The sequence below is a fragment of the Rattus norvegicus genome, chromosome 14 (assembly GCF_036323735.1).
Source record: "Rattus norvegicus strain BN/NHsdMcwi chromosome 14, GRCr8, whole genome shotgun sequence".
In the NCBI taxonomy this organism is placed as follows: Eukaryota; Metazoa; Chordata; class Mammalia; order Rodentia; family Muridae; genus Rattus; species Rattus norvegicus.
The window spans coordinates 41,542,614-41,557,630 of NC_086032.1; the positions used below are offsets into that span (position 1 = coordinate 41,542,614).

Consider the following 15,017-nt stretch of genomic DNA (forward strand, 5'->3'; position numbering starts at 1 on the left):
TAATAGGTATAGAAGAGAGTGAGAGAGTGAAGACTCCCAGCTCAAAGGACCAGTAAATATCTTCAACAAAACCATAGAAGAAAACTTCCCTAACCTAAAAAAAGAGATACCCATAGGCATACAAGAATTCTACAGAACTCCAAAGAGATTGGACCAGAAAAGAAACTCCTCCTGTCACACATTAGTCAAAACACCAAATGCACAAAACAAAGAAAGAATATTAAAAACAGTAAGGGAAAAAGGTCAAGTAACATATAAAGGGAGACCTATCAGAATCACACCAGACTTCTCGCCAGAAACTATGAAGGCCAGAAGATCCTGGACTGATGTCATACAGACCCTAAGAGAACACAAATGCCAGCTCAGGTTACTGTATCCAGCAAAACTCTCAATTAACATAGATGGAGAAACCAAGATATTCCATGGCAAAACCAAATTTACACAATATCTTTCTACAAATCCAGTCCTACAAAGGATAATAAATGGTAAAGTCCAACATAAGGAGGCAAGCTACACCCTAGAAAAAGCAAGAAACTAATCGTTTTGCAACAAAACAAAGAGAAGACAAGCATACAAACAAAATCTCACCCAAATAAGAATATAAAAGGAAACAACATTCAATATTCCTTAATATCTCTCAACATCAGTGGATTCAATTCCCCAATAAAAAGACACAGAATAACAAACTGGATACATAAGGAGGACCCAGCATTTTGCTGCCTACAGGAAACACACCTCAGAGACAAAGACAGATACTCCCTCAGAGTAAAAGGCTAGAAAACAACTTTCCAAGCAAATGGTCCTAAGAAGCAAGCTGGAATAGCTATTCTAACATTGAATAAAATCGATTTGCAACCAAAAGTCACCAAAAATATAAGGAAGGACACTTCATATTCATCAAAGGAAAAATCACCAAGATGAACTCTCAATCCTAAATATCTATGCTCCAAATACAAGGGCACCTACATACGTAAAAGAAACCTTACTAAAGCTCAAAACACACATTGCACCTCACACTGTAATAGTAGGAGATTTCAACACCCCACTCTCATCAATGGACAGATAATGGAAACAGAAATTAAACAGAGACATAGACAGACTAACAGAAGTCAGGAACCAAATGGACTTAACAGATATTTATAGAACATTCTATCCTAAAACAAAAGGTTAGACCTTCTTCTCACCACCTCATGGTACTTTCTCCAAAATTGACCATATAATCGGGCACAAAGCAGGCCTCAACAGATTCAGAAAGATAGAAATAATCCCATGCGTCCTATCAGACCACTGCAGGCTAAAGCTTGTCTTCAATAACAATAAGGGAAGAACGCCCACATATACATGGAAGTTGAACAATGCGCTACTCAATGATAACTGGGTCAAGGAAGAAATAAAGAAAGAAATTAAAGACTTCTTATAGTTTAATGAAAATGAAGGTACAACATACCCAAACTTATGGGACACAATGGAAGCTGTGCTAAGAGGAAAACTTATAGCGCTGAGTGCCTGCAGAAAGAAACAGGAAAGAGCATATGTCAGCAGCTTGACAGCACACCTAAAAGCTCTAGAACAAAAAGAAGCAAATACACCCAGGAGGAGTAGAAGGCAGGAAATAATCAAACTCAGAGCTGAAATCAACCAGGTAGAAACAAAAAGGACCATAGAAAGAATCAACAGAACCAAAAGTTGGTACTTTGAGAAAATCAACAAGATAGATTAAACCCTTAGCCAGACTAACGAGAGGACCCAGAGAGTGTGTCCAAATTAACAAAATCAGAAATGAAAAGGGAGACATAACTACAGATTCAGAGGAAATTCAAAAAATCATCAGATCTTACTAAAAAATCCTATATTCAACAAAACTTGAAAATCTCCAGGAAATGGACAATTTCCTAGACAGATACCAGGTACCGAAGTTAAATCAGGAACAGATAAACCAGTTAAACAACCCCATAACTCCTAAGGTAATAGAAGCAGTCATTAAAGGTCTCCCAACCAAAAAGAGCCCAGGTCCAGATGGGTTCAGTACAGAATTCTATCAGACCTTCATAGAAGACCTCATACCAATACTATCCAAACTATTCCACAAAATTGAAACAGATGGAGCACTACCCAATTCCTTCTATGAAGCCACAATTACTCTTATACCTAAACCACACAAAGACCCAACAAAGAAGGAGAACTTCAGATCAATTTCCCTTATGAATATCGATGCAAAAAACTCAATAAAATTCTTGCAAACCAAATCCAAGAACACATCAAAACAACCATCCATCATGATCAAGTAGGCTTCATCTCAGGTATGCAGGGATGGTTTAATATACGGAAAACCATCAATGTAATCCACTATATAAACAAACTGAAAGATAAAAACCATATGATCATTTCATTAGATGCTGAGAAAGCATTTGACAAAATTCAACACCACTTCATGATAAAAGTCCTGGAAAGAACAGGAATTCAAGGCCCATACCTAAACATAGTAAAAGCCATATACAGCAAACCAGTAGCTAACATTAAACTAAATGGAGAGAAACTTGAAGCAATCCCACTAAAATCAGGGACTAGACAAGGCTGCCCACTCTCTCCCTACTTATTCAATATAGTTCTTGAAGTCCTAGCCAGAGCAATCAGACAACAAAAGGAGGTCAAGGGGATACAGATTGGAAAAGAAGAAGTCAAAATATCACTATTTGCAGATGAGAAGATAGTATATTTAAGTGATCCCAAAAGTTCCACCAGAGAACTACTAAAGCTGATAAACAACTTCAGCAAAGTGGCTGGGTATAAAATTAACTCAAATAAATCAGTAGCCTTCCTCTACACAAAAGAGAAACAAGCTGAGAAAGAAATTAGGGAAACTACACCCTTCATTATAGTCCCAAAGAATATAAAATACCTTGGTGTAACTTTAACCAAGCAAGTGAAAGATCTGTATGAAAAGAACGTCAAGTCTCTGACGAAAGAAATTGAAGATCTCAGAAGATGGAAAGATCTCCCAGGCTCATGGATTGGCAGGATTAATATTGTAAAAATGGCCATTTTACCAAAAGTGATCTACAGATTTAATGCAATCCCCATTAAAAGTCCAATCCAATTCTTCATAGAGTTAGGCAGAATGATTTGGAAATTCATCTGGAATAACAAAAAACCCAGGATAGCTAAAACTATCCTCATCAATAAAAGGACTTCTGGGGGAATCACTATCCCTGAACTCAAGCAATATTACAGAGCAATAGTGATTAAAAACTGTAAGGTATTGGTACAGAGACAGGCAGATAGACCAGTGGAATAGAATTGAAGACCCAGAAATGAACCCACAAACCTATGGTCACTTGATTTTTGACAAAGGAGCCAAAACCATCCAATGGAAAAAAAAGATAGCATTTTCAGCAAATGGTGCTGGTTCAACTGGAGGTCAACATGTAAAAGAATGCAGATCGATCCATTCTTATTACCCTGTACAAAGCTTAAGTCCAAATGGATCAAGGACCTCCACATCAAACCAGATACACTCAAACTAATAGAAGAAAAAGTGGGGAAGCATCTCGAATACATGGACACTGGAGAAATTTTCCTGAACAAAACACCAATGGTTTATGCTCTAAGATCAAGAATTGACAAATGGGATCTCATAAAACTGCAAAGCTTCTGTAAGGCAAAGGACACTGTTGTTAGGACAAAATGGCAACTACCAGGTTGGGAAAAGATCTTTACCAATCCTACAACTGATAGAGGCCTTATATTCAAAATATACAAAGAACTCATGAAGTTAGACTGCAGGGAGACAAATAACCCTATTAAAAATGGGGTTCAGAGCTAAACAAAGAATTCACAGCTGAGGAATGCCGAATGGCTGAGAAGCACCTAAAGAAATGTTCAACATCTTTAGTCATAAGGGAAATGCAAATCAAAACAGATTCTACCTCACACCAGTGAGAATAGCTAAATCAAAACTCCGGCAACAGCAGACGCTGGCGAGGATGTGGAGAAAGAGGAACACTCCTCCATTGTTGGTGGGATTGCAGACTTGTACAACCATTCTGGAAATCAGTCTGGAGGTTCCTCAGAAAATTGGACATTGAACTACCTAAGGACCCAGCTATACCTCTCTTGGGCATAGACCCAAAAGATGCTCTAACATATAACAAAGACACATGCTCCACTATGTTCATAGCAGCCTTATTTATAATAGCCAGAAGCTGGAAAGAACCCAGATGCCCTTCAACAGAGGAATGGATACAGAAAATGTGGTACATCTACACAATGAAATACTACTCAGCTATCAAAAATAATGACTTTATGAAATTCATAGGCAATGGATGGAACTGGAAAATATCATCCTGAGTGAGGTAACCCACTCACAGAAAAAACACACGTGATATGGATATGCACTGATTGATAAGTGGATATTAGCCCAAATGCTCGAATTACCCTAGATACACAGAACACATGAAACTCAAGATGACCCAAGTGCAGATGCTTCACTCCTTCTTTAAAAGGGGGACAAGAATACCCTTGGGAGGGAATAGGGAGGCAAAGTTTAGAACAGAGGCTGAAGGAACACCCATTCAGAGCCTGCCCCACACGTGGCCCATACATATACAGCCACGCAATTAGATAAGATGGATGAAGCAAAGAAGTGCAGGCCGACAGGAGCCAGATGTAGATCGCTCCTGAGAGACACAGCCAGAATACAGCAAATACAGAGGCGAATGCCAGCAGCAAACCACTGAACTGAGAATAGGACCCCTGTTGAAGGAATCAGAGAAAGGACTGGAAGAGCTTGAAGGGGCTCGAGACCCCATATGAACAACAATGCCAAGCAACCAGAGCTTCCAGGGACTAAGCCACTACTCAAAGACTATACATGGATTGACCCTGGGCTCCAACTGCATAGATAGCAATGAATGGCCTAGTAAGATCACCAGTGGAAGGGGAAGCCCTTGGTCCTGCCAAGGCTGAACCCCCAGTGAACGTGATTCTTGGGAGGAGGGCAGTAATGGGGAGATTGGGAGGGGAACATTCATATAGAATGGGAGGGGGAGGGCTGGGGGGGATGTTGTCATGGAAACCGGGAAAGAGAATAACATTTGCAATGTAAATAAAAAACCCAATTTAATAAAGATGGAAAAAAACACTAATCTATTTCAATGTATTTAAAAAAAAAGATTCCACGCTGCACCTTTACAGGTTGTTATGAATGTTCTTAAGGGATGGATGTGTACCAGGCTTTGTATGCTTAGCTGGGCAATTATATCTTATCAATTGGAAAAACAAAGTCCTGACCAGGGGAATACTACCCTGTGCTGATAGAAGAACGAAGGCAGTTAAGCTCTCCGTTTACCAGGACAACTTAGTGATGGTTAGAGTTACCCGATTCTTCAGCTCTAAAAACCTATAGAACTCAAGCCATATTTCTGTGTAATATCTAAAATATTATGAAACATATTATTAAAACACACTACATGTAAGTACAGCTCTTTCCTCTACTGAGTTACTCTCCGAATGGTCTCAATGGGCATTTTAAGGGATGTTCACTTGCCAGTGTCCCAGGGCAGAATGGCTTAGCTGTGTGTGAGGTGGGCTGCCTCATAGACTCACAGCCAAGACCACTTTTCAGTCCCACCACTCCGTGGCCCTGGGAGTTTAAAGTCCGTGTATACTAGGCTCCCATGGCCTACCAGAGAGAGCACTTGCTTGACCCTCGAGTGTTGTGAGGACCTCTGCCAGAAAGGCTGGCACCGTGTGCCTGCCTGCATACTGTCAGGCTAGGCTTGCGAAAGCCTTTGATTTCACTTGGTTTGGTGGACATGGAAATTTACTAGGGTTGGCTTCTCTCTGAATGTTCAAAGTTAGAAAAACATAACAGAGCCCAAGGCACGTCATTATTTTATCAAAGTCTCACTCATCTTTCCCATGTGGCTACAAGCGATTTAGAGCCATTCTGCTTCCCTACCTCCTGCCCTGCATCCTCTTCTTTCCACCTATTTGCCAAGTACTCCCAAGTCACAAACACCTTTGAATTTTCTTCTGGCACTTTACTTTTGCTTTTTCTTTATTTCCATTTTGGAACACATCTTTTCAATAAAACATAGGGATACTCGAATCGTATTTACGATGTTACTAACTTTCAGTGTACATGAATGCAAGGTTGCGTTTCCTCTTCACTGGGGGCTGTAGAGGCTGAAGGAGGCCCCGAGTACCTGGCTGCAATATAAAGTGGCCGAAGCAAGCCTGTTGCTCACAGATTTCCTACCAGGAGACTGCACCGACCTCCCAGAATCGTGACTCTTCTGAATGTGGCTTATCTTCTTTGAATTGGTCACTGGGTACCCACTCATAATGGCAGAGTCGAAGCCCTCCAGACGGACCCAATATAAAGGCAAAGAATGCTATGTGAAAGCTGCCCCATGTTGGTTGTGAGTCTTGGGACAAAAAAATTTCAAGACACACTTTAAAAAAAAAAAGTTTTCCAAATGTGGAACCACTCATTAGAACTAATATTCTTACTGATTAGCGTTATTTTAAAGGAACATACAGAAAAGCTTTATAGAATTGATGTGTATTTGGCAAAAATTACACTGAATTTTTAGAGGAAGATTAAGAAATGTGGTGGTGGTTTTGCTTTTAAAGCTTCAGTAGGTCTTGATGAGCCTGAAGCTATCCGCTGGTGACACGTGTGGAAGATGCTGTAGTCCACAGCGTCTGCCTGATAGAGAAAGCATTTGCCAGTCGGCTCTGGTTCATCAGCCTGAATGGCTGCAACTAAACTGTGCTTTGGGATGTTCTAGTTGGTATCACTAACCGCCACCTCAAATCCTTTCAAGACGCAATGTAAACTCTGAACCCCTCAAAGCTAGTGACAGACTAAGGCATCTATAGAACCAGTTATGGAAAAAAAAAGGTGGGAAAGTCCTATCTTTAAAGTTGAAGCAAGCAATATGAGCGAATATTGAGATGGGTTTTGTAAAAGCAAAGCCACGCTTGGGTCCTTATTGAAGCATAATTACATCCCAAACTTGGTACTTTAACTTCCAGGGCTTGTGGGTGGTACTTAGGATGTCAAATAAAATTTCAGAAATAGTTTTCAAGCAGCTCACAATGTACCATGGAATTCTTTAGGAGTCACACACTATGTGGCCCTGAGGCTAATCTGCTGAAAGTGTACGTTCTGAGCAAACACATTTGCTCAGGGACTCTGAAATACAGCTTCTATGGCACAAAGTAGCCTGGGTGAACTAAGAGCACCCGTTTCGATCCACACTTTCTTGAGGCTAAACTACCAGATCTTCAGTGGTTTTTGTCATTTCGAAATATTGGAACAAAGACTTAAACTCCTGAAGGCATGCCTATAACACCAGTCAGATGTGCTAAGCATTGAAGTGATTGATAAAACAGGTGTCTCCCACACTGAGCAAGGATGAATTAAGATGGGATTAGATGCCTACGCTGAATATTAAATGAGATACGGTGTGCTAGACATCAAACTTAGAACCTGGATCTGTGAAATACTCAAGTATGGCAGTGACTTCAATAGCTGACAGGCTGGGACATAGCTCAGTGGTACACCACTCACCTAGAACTTGCAAGGCCCAAGGATCAATCCCTAGTACTTCACAAAAACAAACAAACAAACAACAACAAAACTACTACAAGAATTTTATGTCAGAAAGCAACATTGGCCACAAAAGATAACCTTGATCTCAGAAGTAGAAAAATGTCCAAAAATACTATCACAGCGACATACGCAAAAATAGAAATAACAACATCACAAAATACCCCACTAGCCTTGCTGTCTTTCTACAAGTCTGTACAGGCAGGAACAAGCCACCTGCCTCCTGAAAAGTCAAAGGTACAAGAGAGTCCCTCTTAACAGTCACTGAACTCATAGCAGCCTACAGGACCACACATTTCTATAGAGAAAACATTGGTCATTCCATACAAGTTTCACAAGGTTTACATAAAAAACAAATCCAGACTCGGGGGGCCAATAGGCAGTCTGGGTATACATTATGCATTCGTGGGTATTTGCACCAACCTAGCCCACCAGTCAGATGTGCTAAGCATCGAATTGATCGATAAAACAGGTGCCAATCAAGAAGGGCACAGCCACAGGCCCTAGAGATTTCTTAAGGACATAAAGCACATGTCTAGTTCCCTGGGGAGCAGTACCATTTTTTTTGCTTACACAGTGTGTTACTCACTAAACATTTCCCTTCCTTGTATCCCCAGTATATAAACTTCGGCACACTTTATGAGCTAATGGTTTGCACAGCATCTTGATTCAGTGAGACCCAGGGAAAAATGATGTAACACATTTTCCAGCAGAAGATATGCTCACTTAGGCAGTGTTCAAATGAGCTCCTGGCAAAGCCAATCAAAATTCTGAAAGCCATAAAAAACAACAGAGGTCCCCCCTCAACCAGTTTATAGAATCGCCAGGCTCCAGCCAGGTGGAAATGGAGTTTGCCTTTCCAAGCACCCAGCTCTCCACCCTTGATCCTGAAACTCCTGTTAATGATTCATTTCAAGATATTCGGTGTCTGAAGATCAAACCTTACCATCACTGCTTCCCCTGAGAACTACATCTGGTGAAGGTGTCTGCCTGGAGCGGGAGCCAAAAGAATCCAGGCTGTCAAAGGAGTCATCCCGGCCGTGGCGAGGAGGAGAAAGGGAGTCACTGCGTTCAGAGTCCCAGCAGTCGATGTAGCCACTGTCTCGGATGCTGCGCTTGGGGCTTTCAATGTCATCAGTCTCCTGTCCCAAAATAAAACGAAAGAATTTCAGATATGACTGCAACATACATATATATATCCTATCTGGCTTCCAGTGGTCTGGGAAGATACTTGCATGGACAATCTGTGTGGCAAAGTCATAGCAGTTAGCATAAGAGACTAATGATCATCAACAGTGATTATTCAATTCCTCAACATTTATTTCTGATCCGTCCTTTCAATTAGAATAGCATGCACAACTTGGAAAAAAATCCCCAAGTAACTCACATCTTATAGCTTTTTTAAAAAAAGTAGATAAATACAGAGAATCACAAAGTTTGGATTCACAAGAATGCAACGATCATTGACAAAAAGATAAAAACTTTGACCTGTCTTTCAGGATCCATAACCGCATGTCTGTGGGACAGAGGAGTCCCTAGTTCAGTGCCACTGCCCCGGGTTATGGTCTCTGGCAAACACAGGCAGAATGAGAGCTGTAAAATCGCAGAGCAGCATGCTTCTACCTCCTGCTACCTTGGAGGGAAATTCCTGCTCTGAAAGCGAGCTGTCTTTCTGAGGCAAAAGTTAAAAAAAAAAAAAGGCAATGAAAAATATGCAAAATGCTTTTCCTGATGCCACAGAAGAATCCAGGCAGGCTCTCTCTCCGCCAGCTCCTGGCGTTGGGGGAGCTGCAGGCACTTGTGGCTGACCCACATGTTCAGAGTGGGGAGAACAATGGCTGTCTTTGACAGCCTGTGATTATAAATTCTTTCCAGCACAAGAGGCACAGACTAAAACACTGAAACTCCAGCAGAAGAAAGGTCAGTCAAAGCCATCCTCACCCTCGTATTATAATGAAAGCCTTGTTCCCGGCAGTGCCTTCACGTTCATTACAATAGAGCGGGCTGAAGAAAACAAAAATAACTCCAGTCACTCAAAGATAACCCTCCGCTTGATATCCCCGAGACGCTCACTAGAAATCAAGACTGGGGATTACACAGCAGAGGAGTATACCCTCACGGACAAAGACTGGAATGCTGCCCCGTAGATTTCCCCTGGGATGCACACGGAGGTCCCCTCTGCATTCCCGATGTTTCCATCAGTGTTCTCCATGTTTGCAGTTTGTGAAGCTGGTCTGTTCTGTCTGAGGTGGCCCTGGGAGATGTTGTCCTTGCAGGAAGTGTCTTTGCTGGCTGCTTCTGGCAATTACAGAGGTGTGTGTGTGTGTGTGTGTGTGTGTGTGTGTGTGTGTGTGTGTGTGTGTGTGTCTTTTGATCCATCTCAAATCTCAGGGAAATGGTCATTGGGTCTAGAATGACTGCAATTCACAAGGCACACTCAGGTTTACCACCAGGAGGAAAGAGTGGGCAGGGCTGGGAGGAACACCCACCCTGCAGCCCCCAGCTGATTGATGCTCCCCAACTATAGGTTGTCAAGTGCCTGGGTAAGTCCAGCAACAGATGCTATAAAGCAGTGATTCTCAGCCTTCCTGGTGCTTCAACCCTCCTCATGTTGAGGAGATACCCCCACCATTATGTCATTGCTTCTTTATAACTATAATGTTGCTACTGTAATGAGTCATAATGTAAATATCTGATGCCCAGGATATCTGATATGTGACCCCTGTGAAAGGATCATTCAGCCTCCAAAGGGGTCACGACCCCTAAGTTGAGAACTGCTGTGCTAGGAAGGCAGAAATGCCGGTTATGGAAATTAAGGTTGTTTACTTGCAGGTCAAAAGTTAACCAGATTCTGGAACAAAACCCAGAACCGAGAAGTTAAAAAAGAACTCATGACTCACTGAAAAATGTAGACCTGAATTAGACAGAAACTCGAATTTAGCTTCTTAGGGAACAGAAGTTATTATTGTTAAATTACTCATCTACCAAATGGCTGAAAATACGAAGTTAACTTTTATTGAACACTTACTGGGCAATGATTTTGCATATCATGTTAACAGCATCCCTATTTTATAGGGAAAAAAAGACCCAGAGAGTCACTTTAACTGAAGTCACACAGTAAATGGTAAATACATAAAAATAAAACCTGAAACTGTTCATCTCTTTGACAAGATGGCTCAGGACTGGATGCTGCCAGCCTCCTTGCATGGTCCATGCTGCCAATCTGGGTTATTATGCCTCTGAGTTAACGCTGCTTCTGACAGAATCACTGAAGTAGAAGCATCACAGAGTGATGCAGGTTAGGGTCATGGTTAAAAGCTCAGCTTCAGAAGCTATAATGATTAGGTTTAAATCTTGCCAGCTGTGTGGCTGCTCATGACACCTCATGGTTCTTCATCTACAAAATGGGGCTTAGCAGTGACAGCCATCCAACAGGACTTCTGGGACAATTAAACTTGAAATATATGGAAAGTATTCAGAACAGGGCATGATGCATGATAATGGTTTAAAAGATATCAGCAATGCTGTTAACTACTAGTTCTTCAACGAGCCATGCACATTTTAACATAGAAAGTATACAGTATTTATAAAGACACCGCCCTCCATACACTGGTTTGCTCTTTCTCTGTCTAGATGCCTCACAAAGACAGACATTCAGGATAGGTAAGGCTAATGCTTACGGTTGGAATTGACATGCTTTCGGCCTGCTTGGTGCAGCGCGGCAAAACTGAAATTTCAAGAAAATAAATCAGAAAGGCTTCCCTTGATGGAGGAGCATCTTGGAACCTCAGCAGCTTTCTCCCTGATGCTCATGGGGGAGGAAAAATAGAAAGTTCACCATGTTCACGACTATGTAGTGAGCCAAGATTGAATCCTCATTGGGGAAAAAATGGCATGGACAGTTGGAAAAGTAGAAAGCAGATCATGGTGGCCATCGCTCACCAAGATGGCCTCCCAGGACCCCTACAGGTAAAACAATAGGCTGACTTGTTAGCCTAAAATAAAAACATGGTGGCTATCGCCTGGACTTGAAGTTTTACTGATTTCAATTAAGTCACCGTGCCTTGCCTTGCCTTGCCTTGCCCTTCTCCCCCTTCCCCTTCCCTCCCTCCCTCCCTCCCCCTCTTTCTTTTTTTGAGTGCTATACAGTGAGGCGTTGGAGAAGGGTAGAAAATATAAACCAACAAACATCCTTCATGGGCTCTAACCGAATTGTCTGCCTTTATCTTGGAGCCCTGTTGCTCCCATCTTCCATGGAGCTCTCAAGGGTCAGTAGGATAGACTGACAGGAATGCAATGTAGTGTAGTAAGTGCTCATGCCTCTGTGAAAGGGTGTCCCTACAGGAATGAGCAGCTGCTAGCCTCCAAGAGCTCTAGGCTTCTTTCACTAATCCCCCTTCTTCTTAGTCCCTCTGTGATCACTCATGTGAGGCAGTAAGAGCCTGCGGATGACTGATGGTATCTAAGACACTCCAGATGCCTTCTCTGGACAGCTCAGCAGTTTCCCCCTTGCTGTGTGATTTACGGGGTGGCTGAGCACTGCTCCAACATGTCTGAGGTTTAGCTCCCCCAGCGTGATAGCCCAATCCTCACTCATCACACTGGTTGTGGAAGCAATTCATTCTACTGATATTGCCCAAGTACCTTCTAGGTAGTATTCTAGCCCTGGGGACATAGCACCATAAAAATAAATCAACAGACACCCCATGTGTAGGAACCTGTGTTCTGATAGGGAAGACCAGAGATAAACAGAAAAAGGTTACTTACAATAAGTTACTTGCTAAAAAGGTTTCTTAGATACTGAGTTGAGGGATGAGTATGCTGGTGGCTATTTTGTACATTTATTTCTCTTGCGTTTGTTTGCCAGTCATCCCACCCCACTTTATCTCTTTCTTCTATTGGTGCTCTCACCTCTAGGGACAGGAATGGGGTGGACACTCCATGCGACCCCAAGTCACAATGACTGGTGTAGGAACAGGACAGCCATTCCTTCGAATTATACCTATGGGGCTGGAGGAAATGCTTCCCTAGCTTTCACAGAAGAACTAGGAGCATCTTCCCTGGAGGTGCACTTGGCCACTTCCCTTTATGAGGGTTGACTGGCTTGCAGGAAGGAGAAGGAATCCCAATGAGGAACGATGAGCGAAGGGCATGGAGAAGTAACCTGCATTGTTCACAACCCTGGAGACTAAATGCCTGCTTCCATGGCACGGTTCTTGTAGCAAATCCCTTTGTTTATCTTGGACACCCTTCCTTCCACAGGTCTTCCCTGATATATTGAAGCTCGGTGTCACACTACTGAGTGTGCAAGACTCTTTGTTAAGGGCTCTCTATATGTTAAGTGTACAAGAAATACCCTATAGTGACTGGTTTTGTGCACATTTTCCACTAGAAAAAATGAATATCAAAATTTTCTAATTGGTTCCCTTTAAGAAAGACACAAATTTAATTTCAAATTTATTCATCTATGTACAGAGGAACCCACTAAATCTGTCTACTTCTCGTCTAGTAAGATTTTTTAAATATCTGAAATAAAGCCTTTCGTTTCCTAGTCTTGAGTCACAGATGGATATGAATATGTGACCTACATCAAAATAATGAGACGTGAGCTGGAAGCTGTAATCGCCCATTCTCTGCTGCTATAACAGAATGCCACAGACAAGGTGCATTTAAGAGAATGTACTTATTGAAGTTCTGAAGTCCGGTAAATCCAATATCAAGGTGCTGGCATAAAGGTCTCTATAACATGGCAGAAGCCAGTCGCTACCTACAGAGTGCATGCACACTGAGAGGCTGCCTTGGTAATAGGGTGGGGATAGAAACCCCTGGTCGTGGGGATAGAAACCCCTGCTCTGAGGACCAGAGCCTCAATCCATTTGTGAGAGAGTACTCCCTGTGGCCAAATAGCACATCTCCTGTCACCGCCATAGCAGTTAAGGTCCAGCGTGAGTTTTATAGGTGACAATCAAAGCACAGCAGGATGCAGCAGTGTTGAATTTTCAAAAGGTGTGCTCAAAGAATGGGCCCTTCCCGTACCTGCTTCCTCTTGTCTTGAATGGCACATGTCATCTAGAAAAGTCTGAGGAGCTAGCTTGAGGCCGCAGGGAGAAGGCGTGGGTTGAGGATAGTGATGCGGGGGATAGATACAAAGGCCTGGGCTTTCTGGCATCACCCAGGTGGAGAGTTCCCGCACCAGCTCTGGATTGCTTGCTTTGCTCACACCTAAATCTCACTCATATGAGAAGAAGTAAAACACTCCTCTCAGGTTTTATTTTGAGGTTTTTTTTTCAGTTTGCCATCGAACTCAATCATAAGTGAGACCATGATAGAACACCGACCATACATAAAATACTGCCAGCATTTGGAGAGCCCAGAGTCTGCCAGGCCATCTTTTCTCAAACAGGGCTCTGACATAGGAGGACCACGGGTGGCCCCAGTTGGGAAGAGCCATACGTTGCCCAGCAGAGCTAACCACTGAATCATATCCTGTAATGTTGTCTACACTCACTCAAAAGAGAAGCAGCTGTCAACCCCAGGCAACTGAAGGCATCGTCTCAGTAGGACGGGACCCTAGCAGAGCAGACTAGGTTCTTTCCCGGTCTATCAGCAGAGCTGGGAGATCTAAATACAGTTTCAACAGATGACCCATCTAGTATTACCCTAGTGCACGTCAACATAGAAGCAACTATTTAACATCCCCAACTCCAAGTCAGAAATGACCCTCTGAATAGTTAGACAAAAGAAAGCTTACAGGGCAATAGAGAACTCAGGAAAAGATACAGCATGTTGTGCTTACTCTATGGATATATTTGTTTTATATGCCAACATAAATGCATTTTTTTCCAGTGGAAGGGATCAGACCCAGGGCCTAATACATCCCAGGCAAGTGCTCTACCCTGAGCTATATTTCCAGCCTTGCTTTGTCCATTAATAGATACATCAGCCAGACTGGCTTTGTGCAAATACAAAGACTATTAGCTTTAAGACCGTGGTCCTCAACCTGTCTACTGCTGCAAGCCTCATGTTGTGGTGACTTCCAATCACAAAATGATTTCCAGTGCTACGTCATGGCTATAACTTTGTTATTGTTAGGAACCATAATGTAAATATCTGATATGCAACTTCTTACACTCACAGCTTGAGAACCACTGTTTTAAGGAAAAGTGAGCAATTTATTAGAAAGTTGAAACAAATTCTTGCTTTCAAAATTAAAAGTCATAACGTTCTGAATATCCTGAAAATATTTATTCCATCTCTCTCCCCCTCCATCTCTCTCTGTTATTTGAGCATATGCATGTGGAGGTTTGGGGACAACTTGTGGGAGTCAGTTCTCTCTTTCCACACTGTGGGTCTCAGGGATGGTACTCAGGTCATAAGGTTTGGTGGCAGCACCTTAAGT

At 42.3% G+C, this 15,017-nt stretch overlaps 1 protein-coding gene across 35 annotated transcripts in view; it reads right to left on the reverse strand.

The window, feature by feature from the left end:
• Limch1 (LIM and calponin homology domains 1) overlaps positions 1-15,017 on the reverse strand; it is a 313,045-nt gene that overhangs the window by 76,181 nt on the left and 221,847 nt on the right. For 25 of the 35 annotated variants that reach the window (XM_063273093.1, XM_063273091.1, XM_063273092.1 and 22 more), the window contains one exon: positions 8,565-8,760. In XM_063273093.1, coding sequence (XP_063129163.1) covers positions 8,565-8,760 — 196 coding nt within the window. Of the gene's footprint in view, positions 1-8,564; positions 8,761-9,005; positions 9,406-9,559; positions 9,694-15,017 lie in introns of those variants that run through there. The other 10 variants (XM_063273099.1, XM_063273098.1, XM_063273095.1 and 7 more) reach the window with 4 other exon arrangements.